General features: G+C 46.2%; 1 protein-coding gene across 1 annotated transcript; it reads right to left on the bottom strand.

Moving 5' to 3' along the window:
* Positions 1 to 1833: 1833 nt before the first annotated feature.
* On the bottom strand, positions 1834 to 12179 carry LOC112893193 (receptor-like protein kinase ANXUR2). Its single transcript, XM_025960392.1, has 9 exons — positions 11698 to 12179; positions 8844 to 9323; positions 8280 to 8654; positions 7351 to 7563; positions 6382 to 6753; positions 5995 to 6238; positions 5770 to 5917; positions 5155 to 5522; positions 1834 to 4522 (listed from the first exon to the last, which is right to left on the bottom strand). Exons 1-9 carry the CDS (start codon positions 11735 to 11737, stop codon positions 1924 to 1926), a joined length of 4839 nt encoding a protein of 1612 aa, XP_025816177.1. The 5' UTR covers positions 11738 to 12179; the 3' UTR covers positions 1834 to 1923.
* Positions 12180 to 19361: the final 7182 nt, after the last annotated feature.

Here is a 19361-nt window from a genome sequence, read left to right as displayed (position 1 = left end):
TGCTAATTTTGGTGTTTGCATGTAGAGTTGTGCTCCGTATTGATCTCCTCTGATCCTGTCTGTGCTTTCGTCCATACTGTGATTTTGATTTTGTCTGAAATCTTTTGTGCCACTTCCATCTCTGCTCCCCTTCACGATTTGGTTCTATTATGCTATGTTGCTCAAGGCAGGTGGACAGATAGCGTTCCCATCTACATAGTGATTTTATTCAGTATAGTTTTATCTTTTTATCATTGTGTTCGCATAGACTGGTGAGTAAACGATTCAGATTTGATATGCTTGGACCTTGGCCATCAGTGCAAATGTAAACCTTGCATTGTTGGAACTATCCATTTTGCTCGATCTTGATTGCCCTAATAAAATAATCCAATTGGTACGCTAGGTCTGAGTCTAACAATTACCATTTCTGCCTCTTCTCGGTGCTAATCCAACAAAGGCTCAGGTTACTAATCCAACAAACTTATACCAAAGCATTGCATCTAATTTCTTATCAGGCCAATGCCAATTTGTTTTCCTGACCTTCAATTTTAGTGCACTAGTGTTCCCAAGTCCCAATAATATAGCTACTTTTAAGTTCCCAAGTAATTTTTTTTGTGCGAGGTCGAAAATATCCCTCCTTGCATGCAAATTAATTATGGCATGCAAATTTGCATGCAACCTAAATAGGAAAGATATAATTATTCTCTACGGTAACTAAAGAAGGGTAATGTACACTTTTACTCTCCATCCGTAATCTTTCGGCATGCATATAAGCTTATAAATTAAAAAGAACCTTAACATTTACACGATATTAAGACAGCCATCTTAACATTTACATGATATTAAGACAGCCATCCAGACCTTGATCCCACCTTCTACTCTACCGCACCGGTGCACATTGATTAAATCCTTAAAAACTAAGAGCATCTCCAGCCGTCCCCTAATAAATATTTCCTAATAATATGTTATTGGGATAATCCCAATACCACTTTCATGGAGGAGATGCTTTTATATCCCAATACCACTTTTATGGAGGAGATGCTTTTACAGTTTTCCAATAATCTCATCCTAACACAATTAGCATATTGGGAGAGTCAAATTTCTACCCTTATTTGAGGTGAGTTGTGGTGAAATATTGGGACAACCCAATAATTATTAGGGAAAAGGAGAGATATTGGGAAGCTATTGGAGCATACTTTTTTCCAATATTAATAGATTATTAGGGAAAAGGAGACTGTCGGAGATGCTCTAACCCATATCACAACCACATCGAGCTGCAATTCTGACAGTCTTGCTTTTAGTCGCGAGATCTCAAACATCTACTTGGATCCTACATACGATGTTACTATTATGGTAATCAAAATTGTCGTACGACTAAAACCCTAGGTCATTTCATCCAATCTCCCAAGGGTGTGGTAACCCTTAGATCCAAGTCTAATCAAGCGGTCCGATTAATTATTTCTTCTTCCTTGCATACATATGTTGCATTAATTTTGCCTTGTCAATTTCGGTATGTACCTGTATGGGTGTTCCGGGGAGGTGTGGAAAAACAGAAAAATGGATGCCAGCATGGCAAATCGGTGGAGCGTCGTAATTGGCGATGATCGTGTGCACCGACCATTCTCTCTCCATGACGACGGCGGCGCTCAGCGGATGACCATCCTGTTCATCTAAAAACACCGGCAGACTGTTAATGACATGCTAACTCTCTAACCTCAAAATTTCCATGTCCTTGGCTACATACATGAATCCACTAAAAACCAAAATAAATTTACTAATTTAGCATCACCAACGCGGAGCAGATGCGCTGTTGCTATTGCTAACCAAGCACTATACGAACGCGCATGCATGGCATATCGGCATCATCCCGGCACTAACTGGATCGAAATCCATTCCCAGAGGGCATCTCTGTCTATGTAGCACTAGCAGCTCGCCGGCCGCGTGTCACCGGCCGGTGGGGCGCACGAGCTGCGAGAACGCCGCGCTGTTGGCCACCTCCTCGTCGTCGGTCTCCTCGACGATGACGACGCGCGGCCGGGACGCGGACAGCGCCTCCACCGCCGTGACGCTGGCCGTGGTCCCGTTGCCGTAGTCGAGCGCCGACGAGCGCGCCACGCCGCTGCCCTCGCCCATGGGCCGGCGCCCGCAGGTGGTGCTGGCTCGTTGTCCCTCGAAGGCATCCTGCAGCTGCATCGCGAACTCGAGGTTCCACAGCACGTCCCCCATGGACGGGCGCTCGATGCCCTGCTCGCCGAGGCACTTCTCGGCCGTGTCGGCGAACTTCTTGAGGCACTCCGGCGCGATCTGGTCCTTGATCGCCGGGTCGATGACGTCCAGCAGCGTGCTGTTCCGCTGGCACAGGAGCGCGTAGTCGGCGAGGCTGACCTTCTCCCGCGGCAGCGCCGGGTCGAGGGCCGGCCGCGCGAGGAGCACCTCGAAGAGCACGACGCCGAAGGAGTACACGTCGGACTTGTCGGTGAGCTGCTGCCGCCGGAAGTACTCCGGGTCGAGGTACCCGAAGCTGCCCTTCACCATGGTGCTCACGTGCGTCTGGTTCACCGTGGTCGGCCCGGACTTGGAGAGGCCGAAGTCGGAGACCTTGGCGACCCAGTCCTCGTCGAGGAGGATGTTGGTGGTCTTGACGTCGCGGTGGATGATGGTGTACTTGGCGCCGGTGTGGAGGTAGTGCAGGCCCCGTGCGGCGCCGATACAGATGTCGAGGCGGAGCCGCCAAGACAGCGGCGGCTTGCCGCCCATGTAGAGGTGCTCCCGCAGCGTGCCGTGCTCCATGTAGTCGTAGACGAGGATCATCTCGCCGGCGTCCTCGCTGAAGCCGATGAGGGAGACGAGGTGCCGGTGCCGCAGCTTGGACAGCATCTCCACCTCCGTCTGGAACTCCTGCACGCCCTGCTCCGACGACGGGTTCGACCGCTTGATGGCCACCTTGGTGTCGCTGTCCACGACGCCCCAGTACACCTTGCCGAACCCGCCCACGCCGATCACCAGCGACTCGCTGAAGTTCTTGGTGGCCACCTTGATCTCGGCGAACGAGAAGTGCCGGCACATCCCCGCCAGGTTCGCCGCGAGGTGGCCCGACGACTTGCCGCTGGTGTGGGAGTGGTACAGCGGCAGCCACCCGGAGGTGTGCGACCCGCCGGCGGTCTGCAGCTCCTTCTTGCTCTTTTCTTGGTGCCGCACCACGCAGATGGCGGCGATGATCCCGAGCGCCGCCGCGCCGCCCGCCATGCTGCCCATCACCGTGGCGATGTAGCGGTGCCTGTGGATCTTGGGCGTCAGGTGGTCGCCCGCGCCCAGCTCCGCCTTGGCGAGCAGCCTGGAGGGGTCGGGATCCGGCGCGGCCAGGTTGCCGGCGGTGTCGTTGATCTTGAAGACCTCGAGGCCGTTGAGGATGGCGTCGTAGAACTGCGGGCGGAGCGCCACGGACGGGTGCAACGCCACCCACATGGCCTCGTCCCCGGGCTCGTCGGCCACGTACACCGCGAAGTCCTTGTACATGGGCACGCCCTTCTCCGACGTCATCCCGATGATGTCGGCGTCGGCCTGCGCCGTCTTGTTGTTGACGTAGATGTCGAAGGCGCGCTGGTTGGGGCGGTTGAGCAGCAGTTCGCAGAAGTGGAGGCGCGCGACGTAGGTGAAGTTGCCGTCCACCGGCATGATCCAGGTGAGGTTGTAGTTCTGGTTGAGGCGCGGGTCGGAGCCCATGGAGCGGCTGCCCAGGTACACATCCGGCGGCGCAGCGTACTCGGCGAGGTCGCTGGGGTACTTGAGCTGGAAGTGCGGGCCGGCCTTGTAGATGACGCCCTGCGTCGGGCCCAGCACGTACGGCGTGTCGTCGTACCAGTGCCGGGAGAGGCCGGAGTCGTTGGACGGCGGGATGTACAGGCCGCCGACGTTGAAGCGGTACATGGTCTGGAGCGCCGCGCCGGCGATGTCCACGGTCTGGTCCGCGAACCCGACCATGGTGGCCGGGTCCGCGAAGATGTCGGGCATGGAGATCACCTCGATGCCGTTCACGAAGGCGTAGGTCTCGTTGCCCGGCGTCGGCGTGAAGGTGATGGTCAGGAACCCCGCCGGCGTCGGCGGCAGCGAGAACTCCCGGATCACGAACGCCTGGCTCAGCGCCTTGGCGTAGTTGTACACGCTGAAGTTGTGGAGCAGCGTGATGCCCGTGGACGTGACCACGTCGAAGTGGAAGACCTCCGGAGGGAGCCCGTTGTAGGAGGACGGGTAGAAGTGGAGGCGCACCCAGTGGCGGTCCCGCGGGTTCACGGTGATGTTGTACGCGGACTCCGTCGGGAACACCCGCGACGTCATGTAGGGGACGGTGGACGGCAGCCCGTTGTCCATCATGTCGGCCGCCATCATCAGGGACGACTTGCCGGAGTCGGTCAGCCACATGGCGTCGTTCGTGTCCGCCACCCACCTCCGGCCGTCCGAGTCCAGGGCGTCCGTCGTCGACCCGCAGTTGAGCAGGACCCGGTCCGCCGGGGCGTACAGCTTGGACTCCGCGACGGCGGCGACGAGAAGCAGCACCAGCAATGGGCGCCGAGCTGTGCCAGCCATGCGCCGAGAGAGGACGGCGATGCAGAGGGCGGGGTGGGAGCTTGGCAGTCCGGCGGCCAATGGGGACGGTAGAGGAGATGGGTGACTAGGACAAAGCGATTGGTGAGAGGGGAAGAGAGAGAGAACGGGATGGGGGACGAGAGTGAGAGTGTTCGACACCCGCCGCGGGAGAAGGGGTTGAAGGCACGCGTACGGCGGGCCTGGGAGGTAACTCCGGGAACGAAGGCAACCCAAGGCGTAGGGGCATGCGGCTGAGAAATCCTACAAACATGTCCACCCACACATGGATGTGCTTGGCTGCATGGTTCTCCATAGTCAGGTCCAGAGGATGCAGGATCCTGCACATGATAATTCTGGAGCTATGGAGAGTGAAGAAACAAAAATTCTGAACAAAATCATTTCAAGCCATCGAACGTCCTTGTAACAATCCAGTCTTTTGAGACGGTGAATAAAAATGGAATTTACATGTACCTCTTCCCAAATGACTGGTCAGGCCAATTGCACCACCAACCTTGCAATGGGTGACTACATCGCTACAGGCTCTAGAGAAACAGCTCGGCAAGGCAGCTGCCCCCATCAGTCAGTCATCGGCCTTCATGGAGATCTTCTGAGAAAACAGTGGTTCTTGGAATGGTTTCGGTGTCAAAGGGGCTGAAGCCTGAGAAGGGGCCGGAAGAGAACATGGATGAGGTACCATCAGATTCGTAGGTCGTCGAAGACTGCCGGATGTTGGGGCGGGCAGCCGGTGTCGGCATAGATTCCTGGAACTCCACAGATCGTTGCACCATCTTGAGTGACTGCACTACCTCGCCCATTGTTGGCCTTTGGTTTGCCTCTGGTGAAACACAAGCTGCTGCGATTGTGCACACCCGCACAAAATCATCTTTCGGGTACTGGCCGCCAAGCCTGGTGTCAGCTAGTTCGTCTAATCTATCTTGATCTCGAAGAATCGGCCGTGCCTGCAGTCAATCAAGAGAAATAATACCTTCAAATAAGTGAAAAATAAATAAATAATCACCAATATGAACAAATTGCCACATAGGTTCCTCATGTCAGCTGCCTACACATTATTATCTATGAAAAAACTACCTATACACACTCGATTGGCTGTCTGCTAATAGTCACAGGGTACAAAAGATTCTGATTCAACGGCAAACCATGCAAGAAGAACTGTGACATATAGTATATAATAGAACAAAGTATTACCCATGTCACTAGGTTTTCCTGCCCAGACGGCTGTGACATATCAACAGGCCTCCTCCCAGTTAGTAGTTCAAGAAGAACGACTCCATAGCTATATACATCACTTTTTACAAGCAAGTGCCCTGTCATGGCATACTCGGGTGCAACATACCTGAAAACATGCCAGAAGGCAAATTTAGAACAGAAATAGCTGGACCGTAGCTCAAGGTAAAAGGCCATTCAGATTACCCGAAAGTTCCCATGACACGAGTTGAAAGATAATTAGCCCGACCTTCAGGCGCCTGTTTTGCCAAACCAAAATCGGACACTTTAGCATGAAAATCATTCTCAAGCAATATATTAGAAGCTTTGAAATCCCTGTGGATTACACAGGGCTGCGAATCCTCATGGAGGTATGCTAATCCCCTGGCAGCATCAAGAGCTATCCTCATCCTGGTGTCCCAATCCAAGGGGCAGTTAGCACCTAGTGCGCCTGATAAAATGCAGTTCATGGTCAGAATTATGTTTCTTATGTCTGGGAATTACAATATAAATTTATTTTGAAATAATAGATTCAGGTGGTGGGACTAAAATGGGGCTCTATGCAGTTCAGGAAAAGGTTGCAATTGATCGTACCGTGAAGCCAAGCCTCTAGGCTTCCATTGGGAACAAGCTCGTAACAGAGAAGGTTCTGTGATGACTCACGGTTGCTATAGTAACCAATGAGTTTCACAAGATTTCGGTGGTGCAATCTGCTCAGCATTTCAACTTCAACTAAAAACTCCTTATCTCCTTGGTGCCCTCCGCTGGTAAGCTTCTTTATAGCGACAGCTGTACCGTCACTAAGTACACCCTTAAAGACGCGGCCAAAACCACCTTCTCCAAGCACACTTGAAGGCTCAAAGTTATTTGTTGCTGCTTTCAGTTCTTCATATGAAAGGAACCTTGTGCTGGTGGGGCGAGGAAGTGACTCCACTGCAGAAACTGCATCTGGCGTCTTTTGCATGGCTGTATAAAAGAATTATGGGGTTATACGTGCATAACAGTGTTCCTAAAAACACCAGAAAATAACCCAGACAACTTCATTTCAAGTTGACTATGAACTCGGACACAACGCCCATCTGCATTTAATGTCATTGCTAGGGTGTAGACTGTACAGGTTGGGATCCTGAATACCCCTTTATCTAAAAAAACTCGTGACACTGCTTCAGAAATGCATTATATTCCAAAAGGCTACAGAGTATATTCGAGATGCATTTCTCTTAACATGACAAGCATATGAGTGATTACTGCAAATAAATTAATTTACTGGATCATATCAACGAAGTGAAGCCACACATTACAAAAGCCCACAGATACCTTAGTGCGAAGTACAGTCATAGGTTACTTCATGCTTTATGGTTTGGACAGTTATATGCAGTGCTTTAGCTAAATAGTAGTTACATAGTATACAATAGCTAGCTATCAATCTAGTCAGGACTTGCAGCACCTTTTGCAACTGTTGCGTAACATTTTTTTCAATAACTAATTCACTATCAGATTAATGAACACACCAATCATGTATTGGTTCCAAGAAAATAACACAGTGGATAGTAAGATACATACGTGTTTCAACACGAGGCACTTTCTTTTTCCCTTTCCTAAATGTGCAGAAGCAAATTGTTAAAACGATCAGCAAGACGCCAATTAGAGCACCAACACATATGATAATGACAGTAATCAGGCTTGTATGTCTATTGTTGCTGGGATCCTCACTCGATCTTGGTAACTTATGCGCTGTAGATGGAGAGGCCTTAGGTGCTATTGTGAATGCTGGAGCTGCCAATCATACAGATAGCAGTATTAAGAAAAGAAATTCAAAAAAGAATCAAGATTGAGTGATACACATTTAAAGGTCATTTATATAATACTTAAGAATTATCATGCTCACGAGCTTCATTTTTGTATCATAACATCAAGGCATCCAAAGTTCATCAAAGAAAAGAACATATTGTGATAAAAATGTAAATTTCAGACATGCTTGAAGGGGAAACAAAAGGAACTTCATGTACAACTTAGGACATACAAACAGACAAATTGAATAAATTATTAAGATGCAACATAAATGGTAAGGGGCACAATACATAGTTATAAACAAGAAAAGGACAAAACAATAACAAAAGTACATAATAAAATTTTAGAAGGAAAGAAGAGAATAATGAATGCAGTTGTTCCTTACTCTTCTGCCTTAAGTACCATTTTTAACTCTTCATATTGAAAAAGTTAGGTAGGATAAGGGATGAGTATGGTACGTATTACCAAATGGTGGCTTTTCTTTTCATTTTAAGACTCTTGAACTAATTTCGTATATGAAAACTCCAGATTTACATAACCTGTTGATGTTTCACACTACATCTACACCTCTAATACCTATCTCACATTAAGTACAAAATAAGAACAAAAACAAAACAGCATTCGTTCTCTTCGGACAGTAACAAAACTGCCATCATTTTAACAAACAGAAAGTATAAGATATTAAGATCAAAAGCTATTACCTGGGGATGGGGCCAATGGCCTGAACCATGTTAAATTAAGAAGATTATAGTCCCCGACCAACACAGGATCAATCCGAACTGTATGCTGACTAAGTGAATAATTCATCGTGTTAACTTGATTGGCTGCAAAGCTAATTCCAGTGTGGGGTGCTATATCCATTGTGATATTTAGTCCAGAAGCTCCAACAACATAAAAATTTACAATCTCAAATTGATTAACACGAAGGTTGAGCTGAGAAGCAAGTTCTTGAAGAAATTCATTGCTCCAATTTGAAGTCAAGGAAACATTACGAAGGAAGAGCTCAACTCTCACTGGATAAACACAATGGCAGTCTTGAGTCCCTCGTTTTTGTACCATGTTTGGTGCACAACAGCCTAGAAAACAAACGAGAATTACAATATGGTCAACAGCATTTACAGAACACCTCAGTACTGCAGATACTATTGGAGTCAATGATATCCGTCACACAAATAGCCTACCTTTCAATTAGATTATGTAATTTGAAGCTGTGTGAGAAATCATTTACAGTTTCAATATTCCAAGGCTCTGGCAAGTAGACTTACCATTGTGAGGGGATACTGGAGGTTGCACTAATCCAGAAGGAGCTGCACTAGAGTTTGAAGCTGCATCTGGAGCGTCAGCATCAACATGAGCAGGAGCAGCCATTGCTATGCGTCTGTCACGGTGCACCAAAGGAAGTGATAGATCTGAGGAATAAATGGCCAGATCTAAAGCACCAGGCATGGAACTATAGCTAGGCGCTGAAATAGGAGGATGTGTGGATGACAGAGCAACTGTTGGTGAATATAGCTTCTTTTGTCTTTGTTGGCCATCCGCTGGTTGCACTGAAACACTTATGAGGACTTCATCCCGGAATGCCATGTAGTGAAATGGTCTCCGACCTTGAGATGGAGGCGTAGCAGGAGCCACTACTTCCAGAGCTGATGTTTGAATAATCAAATTGATCCCACTGAGAAATTCCAGCATCAACACAGCAGCCAAGAAATTGAACGAAAAATTTCTCAAAGTATCTTCAGAAATTCCTGAAAAGAAGTTGTACAACAACCTGTCAGAATATTCTTTTAAGACATATGTACAATGTGCAGATGAGTATATAATATTAGCGCAGACAATAGATGCCGGATGACCATGGCTCATTGGCACCTCAGAAACAACATATAAAAGTTACAAAGAAGAAATCATCTAAGGTGGCAACAAAAAGGTCACATGTGCCCTTTACACATGCCTCAAATGTAGATAGACACAGAAATGTCCATGTCATGTGTATGTAAAGATAGATTTGTATTCCATCTAGCACCATTCCAATGAACCAACCATTATTTACTGACCCAGACTTTAGTATCTGATCTTCTCACTCCTTTTAACCTATTAACATATCTTATGATAAATGCACAGCAAACTAGATTCTAATATTGTCGAGGTTTGCCGTTAGTAATTTAAACAGGATATCTATGCCATTTATATGATTCATTATCCAATGGATCATTTCAACTCATCCAGATTTGTCTACTACCAGTATTCGTTATTTTTAATATGCATCCAATTAAACAGTATCTTTGAATTAAAAATATAAGCATCAGACCACAAAGATTACCTTCTTTTCCTCAAACACGCAGGCTACAAAGATTTTGAACATGAAACTGCCTATTATCTGCTCCAGTGTACATTGGATCGTTATGCTGTTATGCACAAGCTGCTCAATATCTAGTTATCTACCAAATTATACATGGCAGCTGGCTCCTGGAAGAGTACTGGTAAAGATTACAACTCTCCTTTAAGTCCTTATCTTCTTAAGGACACAAGATGGTGGTTTAATTACATGCTGAAAATGTTGATATCCATTAATATGTACGCAAGCATAATCATTATTATTATGGTGGTTTGAGTATACTTAAGAAAGTTTTAAATACATATTGCAGGCAGTAATTAGTCCTATAAAGATAGGATATATTTTCCAGGAAAAGAAGAGCTTTTTTCAGCATAATATTAACATTTCTAGGACACTCTCCAAACAAACGTTTCTTAATTAAACTCGCAATCTAAACGAGCAGCACATGCACCGTAAAAGAATGTTGTACACATACGAGCCAAGTTGCCAATACACCTAATGGACAAAGTTGAAGACTAGTAAAAGTAGCACTCTCATAATTTATACTGTTGCAACCAGCCTACCATGTATTTTTCTAATACCAGGCCCCCACTGGCAGCTCGGTACAAATAGACAGTACACCTATCCCAGCGGCATCTGATAGTAAGGGCAAACAACTAGAGTTTTCATCCCATGGCGACAAAGGCCTGTGAGAGAGGGAGGAGCCAACAACGAGGGGATGGAGAAACAAGCACAAGCCAGCAACAAGGCTTGTGGCAACAGTGTAGTGGCTAATGTGGCAGTAATGGTTGGCACCTAGGGGCTAGGGTTTTGAGTTTGTCTAGGTTTGTGCCTGTCACCTAAATTGAGTCTCAATCCCTGTCCCTATTGATCTGGACCTGATGGCCGTAAGGGACCAAGTACCCAAATAAAGTGACCAGCCTGATCTGTCTAATACTAGCAACCCAAGTCGATAACCAAGATATCAGGTCAGCAGAATTGCCCTGGTAACTCAGACTCAATCACTCCACCTTGGTGCTGCCAGGTCAACAGGACGACTAGTGGACAACGTAATGATAATGAACAAATATCGGGACACCCCCAACAAAGGTAGGGGAAGAAGTGAAAGGTGTCATTCACATAAATAAGACAAGTTCTGAAGCATAGAGCAGTACTCTATCTAAAATCTGAGGAGCGTCCCTTTTCAGCAAATAGTAATCCGTTAGCAGGATTTCTTTTAAGTGTGGTAACAATTTTTTAGCCCAAGACTCATATATAGATTAGGCAAATAAAAGGACAGAAACCAAAAACAATGTACTTATATATCTAAATACGGAAACATTGCTCGATAACAACAGCTAACTATCTCAATCCGAAATCCACAGAGCAGCAGATGTTCCATCCAAGGCACGGATTCAAGTTTTCAGGTTGTCTATGCTCTACATTCTGATACCGGACTTCAGCTTCCAGATACCCTGCAAAGCAAAGCCTACTAAGAAGGCTGCACCTAGTTACCGAGCTGTACATGGCCCCGAAACCGCGCTCCCACGACCCCAAGCAAACCCGATTTCTCAGGCGAGCTCCCAATTCTGGTAGCGTAGCAGCAGTAAGATCCTGGAACAAATTCCATCGCGGCTACCGAGTCAGCCGCCCCACGCGTCCTCCCGAAGCCCAGACCCTGCCGTGGAATCCCCATTCCCCCACCGCCGAAACCTCGAATCGCTCTACGCCACCGCGGCACGCCCCCCGAGTGCTCGAGTCCACCGCACAGCCCGGCATCAAGGGCCCAGATCAGGGGAGAAGCTCACCTCGACCGGCGCGGCAGCCCGCCCGCCCGAGCAGCGCCATCTCACCGCGGCGGCGGCGGCGGCAACGGCCCGCTGCTGCTGCTGGAGCTACCGGCGCCTCACCGGCGGGGGCCGGTGCGCTCGTCGCGTCGCCGGCGAGGCGGGGCCCATGCGCGCGGGGGTTAGGGTTTGGGGGGACGGCGGCGTGCGGGGGTGGAATGGATAGGTTTCACTTTCCTTTTCCCTCTCCTCTCCTCTCCTCCCGCGGCGCGGCCTCGGCGGCTGCCGGTGGTGGTGGCTTTGATTTGCTTTTTGCGCCTGCGCTTGCCGCTGCTTTGCCTTTCCCTCCCTCCCTCCCCTACCCCCTGCTGCGACTTTTCTCCCCTCCTCGCCGTCGCGGACGGACCTGCTGGGACTCCGAACTGGCTCGCAGAGTGTCCAGTCAGTCCAGTGCGGTTTACCTCGAAGGCCGAAGCCGACGCAAGTGGCGGCGGTCAAACCGTCAAAAGTCCCCGCCTGACCGAGCGCTCACCCACTTGCGAAATGCTGCGAGGGAGCACAGAACTGACACGATTGAGATATGAGGTGCTTGGTTTCACCCGGATTTTACTGGGTCTCTCGGGGTGTGTTCGTTTCCTGTAAAGTGTAGTTTAGATCCCGTCACATCAAAGACAATCTTACTATTTAAAAGTATTAAATAAAATCTGTTTATAAAATTTTTTATACAGATGCTAATTCGCGAGATAAATTTAATGAGACTAATTAATCCATAATTTGCCACAGTGATGCTACAGTAATCATCCACTAATTATGGACTAATATACCTTATTAGATTCGTCACGCGAATTAGCTCTGGGATTCTGTAATTAGTTTTGTAATTAGATTTTATTTAATACTTTTAAATGATAAGATTCTTTTAATATGATACCTCTAAACTTTAGATCCTTGAAAACGAACGCACTGAGAGTCAGGAGGCACAATTAACCAGCCGATACCAGCGATCTCAGTTGGGCCGCCACTGTGGGCCAAAGTACTTGCTGTTGGGCCGCCTGTCGCGCGGAGCCCGTGGAGATGTAGCTTCATCAGATTCTTCCTGCTCGGCTTCAGATGCAGCAGACGAACTTGGAACAGCAGGTGACTTCTGGTTCATAACAAACACCCCCCCCCCCCCCCCCCGCGAGATCCGGCTTGACCCCAAGTCGGTGCAGCTGGGAATTGCCGTTGCAGCTCCATTTCATCCTCCCATGTGGACATGGATTGAGGAGGACGACCAATGTATCAGTACTTGGGGAACTAGCACATCGCCACGTTTGATTGTGCGATGTTGCAGTATAGCCTGAGGAATTTGGAACTGATTGGAGTTTGGGGGCAACGTAGGACTGACCTGGTGGTTAGTGCCCACGGCACGTTTCAGCAGTGAAACATAAAAGACAGGATGAATAGCTGACAAAGAAGGTAGCTGTAAACGATATGCAACTGCACCAATCTTCTCCAGGATGGTGAAAGGCCCAAAGTAGCAAAGGATAACTTGTAATTGGCCCTTGGCATGACAGACTGCTGTATGTATAGTTGAACCTTCAGAAAAACTGAATCTCCCACAGCAAAAGTTCTTTCAGTTCTATTCTTGTCACCTTTATATTTTTAGCGTTGCTGAGCTCTTACTAGCTGTTGCTGCATAAACTGAGTCATTAACTTCCTGTTAGACAGCCATTCCTTGAGATCATCCACAACACATGATTCAATTTTGTCAATACCCAACTGTCTCGGCTCATGACCATACAACACTTCAAAAGAAGTTTTAGAGAGAGATGAATGGTAACAAGAGTTGTACTAAAATTCAGCTAAAGATAACCAGTCTTTCCACTTGAATGGACATCCATAAACAAAGCATCTCAAATAGGCTTCCAGGCATTGATTTACTCTCTCAGTTTGCCCATTTATTTAAGGGTGGTAACCAGAACTGAGCCTTAAATCAGTACCAGACAGTCTGAATAATTCTTGCCATAAGGTGCTGGTGAAAATCTTGTCTCTATATGAAATTAGCACTTGAGGAAGGCCATGCAACTTGAACACATTTTCTATATATATATGCGCTACCTTCAAAGCTGTAAATGGGTGTGACAGAGGAATAAAATGGGCATATTTAGAGAATTTATCAACAATCACCAATATACAGTTGAAGTGTTTAGAAATAGGGAGACCCTCGATGAAATCAAGTGTAACAACTTTCCATGCATAATCAGGTACTGGTAGTGGTTGTAGTAATCCAAGGTACTTGACCCTCTCAGTTTTGGCCTGCTGGCAGATCAGGCAATTTGCAACAAAAGACTGAACCATCTTTTTCAATCCTGGCCAAGCAAAAAGATTCTTAATTCTGATGTATGTAACTTGTATACCTGAGTGTCCGCCTACTGGACTAAAATGTAATGCTTGCAAAATGCTATTCTGAGCTATGGGGTTATGAGGTACCCAAATTCTGGATTTATATCTGACAAGACCATGTTTGAGAGAATAATCATCAATAGGACTTTTAGCAGATAGAGCTGCTAACAGTTGCTTGGTTTCAGGATGTAGCAGGTAACCATCAGCAACTTGTTGAAGCCAAACTAGTTGCAGCTGGGACACTGCCAGAACTTCTTGGCCAGCTGTGAGAGGTAATCTGGAAAGAGCATCTGCAGCTTGTTGTCATGACCTTTTCTACGGTATATTTTATATTGCAAACCCAACATCTTGGTTAGGGCCTTATGCTGTCAGGGAGTTGTTAACTTCTGATCATCCAGATGCATGAGGCTTTTATGATCTATCAATATAAGAAATTTTCCTTGCATCAGATACTGCCTCCAATGATCAATGGCCATTAGAATAGCTAAACATTCTTTTTCATTAATAGGCAAGCCTTGATTCCTGGCCCCTAATGCCTTGCTGACAAAAGCTATAGGATGTCCATTTTGCTGATGGACTGCTCCTACCCCTTTATCTGAAGTATTAGTTTCAACAATGAACTGCTGTGTGAAATCAGAAAGGGCTAAAACAGGATCCGATATCAAAGCTGATTTCAGGGCAACAAAGGCTTCTTCGTTAATAGAGGTCCACACAAATTGTTCATACTTCTTCAACAAGTTAGTCAGGGGCTTAGAGATGATGGCAAAATTTTTAACAATTTTTCGGTAATAACCTGCTAACCCTAAGAAACTCCTCAATTCTTTTGTTGACTGTGGTGTTGGCCAATTCTGTATAATTAGTACCTTTCTAGGATCTGTGGAGACTCCTTTGTCATTGATAATATGCACCAAGTAAGGCAATTGATGCTTAGCAAATGAACATTTTGACAGTTTAATTCTGAACTGATGCTGCTGCAGAATAGAAAATACTGCTGCCAAATGATTCACATGATCCTTCAAAGATTTGCTATATATATAAGAATATCATCAATAAAAACAATGACACAGACCCTAAGCAATGGTGCAAGAACATTGTTCATTACTCTTTGAGAAGTAGCAGATCCTCCTCCAGTGACCCCATGGGCATCACTTTGTATTCAAAATGCCCATGGTGGGTCTGAAATGCAGTTTTGAACTGGTCAGCTGCCCTCATTCTAATCTAATGAAAACTAGATCTCATATCTAAAGAAGTGAACCACTTTGCACCGTGAAGCTCATCCATAAATTCATCAATAACAGGTAAAGGAAACTTGTCCTTAACAGTGAGAGCATTAAGCCTCCTAAAGTCAACACATAATCTCCAGTCTCCTGTTTTCTTTTTAACCAACAAAGCTGGAGATGCAAAAGGGCTTGTGCTAGCCTGAATCATCCCTTTTTTAGCAGTTCAGAAACCTGATGTTCAATTTCATCTTTTTGTGCTGGAGTATATCTATAGGGCCTTAACCTGAAAGGTTGTACACCTGGTATTAAAGGGATGGAATGATCATAGGGTATGTTTGGTGGTAATTTAGTAGGTTCTTCAAAGAGCTCAGAAAATCTTGAAAGAAGATCTTGAATTTCTTTAGGACAACTATCCATAGCTCCCATGGACTGGACATTGTACAGTTGAAGGACATATCCAGAAATTGACAGTGAGTGAGGTTGAATACATTGTAACTCAATCCTCTCTCCATTATGAACAGATGACATCCACTTAGATTTCCAATGAACTTCCATAGGGCTATAAAAGCTCTAGCCAGTCCATACCAAGAATAATATCATAACACTTTAGTGAGAGAATTTTCGGTGACACCACAAAGCAATGGTCTCCGATAAGCAACTTGCAGTTTCTCAGCTCATGAGTACAGGAGATCACTTGGCCATTGGCCACCCTCAGTTGCATTGGTGTGATCAACTTTGTCCAATCAGGCATTCTAGCAGCCATTTGTTCACTTATGAAATTACCAGAACTGCCAGAATCTGCTAATATCACCACAGCCATACCAGAACTTCTGCCCATGAACCAGATTGTTCGAGGTGCGTCAGTACCATTAACAGCAGCCACTGACAATGCACAAAGATCTTCTTCTGAATCAGAAATCACCTGATCCATGTGAACTGGCACATCAGTTTCAGACCCTTGAACCATCTGGCAAAGTTCTTCCACAACATGCATAGATACTTGAGCAGCACAACGATGACTAGGATTCCACTTAACTCCAAGGATTCCACTTAACTCCACACTTGTAACATAATCCTTTAGCCTTTCTGTAGGCCATTAAGGCAGCAAATTTTTCATAAGATGTTTGAGAACCAGTTGTCTTGGCAGCATCAGTATGTCTTCTTTCTTCAGAATGTGGTGAAAATCCAGCTTTAGCAGCACTTGAATGACCACTCGAGAAGGTAGAAGAATTATATGGAGTGGAATTCTTGTGCAAATGCCGAGGTTGAATGATATGATCAGAGCTCTTGTAATCTTTCTTGGAAAACTCCCCAATATCTCCTCCTGCAAAAGGGCAAGCGAGCAAGCAGCATCGAGGTCGACAAGGCGATGTACAATAACAACAACTTTTATGTCATCCCTAAGACCATCAATAAAACGACTAGTGATAAGAGCAGGCTGCATGTTAGGGTCATGGGCTAGGAGCTGATGCAGAATGCCATCAAATTGCTCCACATAATCTGCCACATTACCCAACTGCTTAAGATGGAAAAATTGCCTGATCAAAAGGTTGTGCTGCTCTTTCTCAAAGCGAGCACAAACAGCAGTACAAAACTCCTTCCAAGAGCAGTCTGCAACCTTAGAGTCCATGGCTTGCAACCAAAAGGCTGCTGAACCAATAAAATACATGGTGGCTAACTTAACCTACATTTCACTAGGCACAGAGTAAATATCAAAGATGTTTTCACACTTCTTCCAAATTTTGGGGCTAGTACCATCAAATTGAGGGAAACTCAACTGGGGTAAAAGGGAACCCCAGTTCTGGGAAGGAACACTACTAGCATTACCAAAGGAGAACGGTACAGGAGTGAGGTCGGGAAACAACTTCTCACCTTTGACCGGGGGAGGCGTTAGGGTGGTGGCCACCCCATAGCCAGAACCCCGGTGATGATGAGCAATGACGTGGCCAATTTGCCCTGACGCCGTTATGAGCAATGACGTGGCCAATTTGCCCTGAGGCCGTCTCCGCAGAGGGAATGACTAGATGAGCGGTCGTCGGCTTCGTGAAGTCGATGTCCTCGGTGTCGAACACCTTGTATGCAGAGTTTGTAACTTCGATCGGGAGCAGCTCCTTCCCCGACAGAACCAGCCGATCGACCTTGCCTTGAAGATCTTGCAGACCCAGATGAACACGTGAATGGCTGTATGCGGTGAATTTCTATTTTCAATGAAGAGATCAAATATTACCTGCACTAACTTATACTATAAAATAAAAAATTAACGTGCAAAGTTCTCGTGAAAGTTCTCGAAACCCAAACAAGGTCCTGCATCTGCTTATACACGATCTCTCTTGCGCATTTAGCAGCTACCAAGGTCTGTTCTGCAGTTCTGCTGCACGCCAGCCCACATGCACACCGGCCAAAAATCAAATCAACCAAACACAAAATGTAAAAAAACGAACTGTCCTAGTCAGGCTCCGTTGTTTACTTGCTCATGTGGAAAGCAATAAAGGATGGTCACGCGCCTAGGCCAAACTAAATCAGTCCTACTCTGTACTAGCTCGGGACAAGCTAATCTGTCAATCTACGGCGAGTTGTTTATTAACCCTGCCGAGGACGAGACGAGGCCCGGTCCAAGCACAGTGGCCGCGTATCGGATCCGCCGCGGGCAGCTCGCCGGGGACGACGTCGACCTCTCATGTGTGCGCCATCATGGCGCTCTCTCCCCCCTTCCCGTGTTCGCGTCGATCCATCCACCGCTGCTGCCAGGTTGACAGCGACGCTTTACCTCTTCTTTAATCAACGGACAGCGGCCACAGCCCTAACGGGGCTCCTCCGCTCGCTCGTCCCCGCGCCCCCTCCTGGAGTCAGCATTCAGCAAGTCGTTGTCCTTGGCTGAATTCAGGTGGCTGCTTTGACCTCCGCTGCAGTTGGCACCTGTCTTCTTCACAGCTTGCGACTTTCTTTTAAGCTGTCTGACCATATGCTAGCACGGCAAATCCGTCTTGTTCTTTCTTGCAGTTGCAGCTGATGGAGGTGAATTTCAGCGAAAGTTATTAGGGCCTAACTGCAGATGTGGTTGTGGGAAAATGCCTAACTTGGTATGGCAACAGAGCTTTCACTTCTCGAATAACAAAGGTTTCATTTCAGAAACTCGAAACTAAGTTCTGAGGTTACTAGGTTCTTAGACCAAGAAGAAGACCGGAAAGGTAGATCGATCCCTCTGCTCGCTCGCACAACATCATGCGCAAAAAGTGCAAGGATTTATTAGTCAATGTCTAGCCAGCATCATTAGTTCTTCCTATACGTAGCTTTCGGCATGTTCTCCTCTCTCTCCGTCTTCCTCGTCCGTCTTCCCTGGCTTACCACACACCGACCAAGCAAAAGGGGCCTACCTTGTGTGATCAATAGTGTGAATGATCAGTAATCGAATTATATATATCCGGGTTCTCTTATATAGATGGACATGGACCAAAGCATTTGGATTGGACATTAGATAGTCTTTTTTGAACTTGGATTGGATAATGAACTTTTTTAATTGGATTTCAATCAGACCTTTTGCATTTGGATTTGGATCTCAGTCCATTTCTACCGCTAATCACAAAGTTTACCGCTACTGCAAATACTCTCTTCTCATCCCCTGTGACAAATAGTTACGTTTTAAACAAGACCAAATTGGACTTTTGAAACTTGGCTGTAAATAATCGTAAGATAATTGAACATACACGTAGAATTATCTTGGAAAGTATCTTCATAATTAATAGATTTATTAGATTTTATAAACATATAATAGAAAGTGATGTTCAGAAATTAAAAAATAATGGCGATATGGCTTCCATGCAGTCAGCTTTGTAAAAAAAATGATTATCAAACATTTTATGTTATTGAGATTGGACATTATTGAAATGTTACAAGTATATCTGTCTAAAATAATATAATAATGACCATAGAATTTCCTGTGGTTTATTGTAAATATATTACAATGGAAAACTGAGACTCTAAATGGTTTTTAGGAATCATGCGGTCATGTCTATCCATTACATCACTTTTTTTATGACTGGAGAGAACAGATAGAGAGATGCTTGCGTTTGATTAAGCTTTCGA

This window comes from Panicum hallii, chromosome 5, assembly GCF_002211085.1.
Source record: "Panicum hallii strain FIL2 chromosome 5, PHallii_v3.1, whole genome shotgun sequence".
Taxonomy (NCBI): Eukaryota; Viridiplantae; Streptophyta; class Magnoliopsida; order Poales; family Poaceae; genus Panicum; species Panicum hallii.
Note: the sequence above shows the minus strand (reverse complement) of the source record. Positions and strands in the feature narration are given on the sequence as shown.

Coding starts and splice junctions, on each gene's coding strand:
- LOC112893193 (XM_025960392.1), bottom strand. CDS start 11,737: ATGGCGCTGCTCGGGCGGGCGGGCTGCCGCGCCGGTCGAG. Junction 9,324..11,697: donor GGGCTGCCGCGCCGGTCGAG/GTGAGCTTCTCC, acceptor ACTTCTTTTCAG/GAATTTCTGAAGATACTTTG. Junction 8,655..8,843: donor TCCAGTATCCCCTCACAATG/GTAAGTCTACTT, acceptor TTTGTTTTCTAG/GCTGTTGTGCACCAAACATG.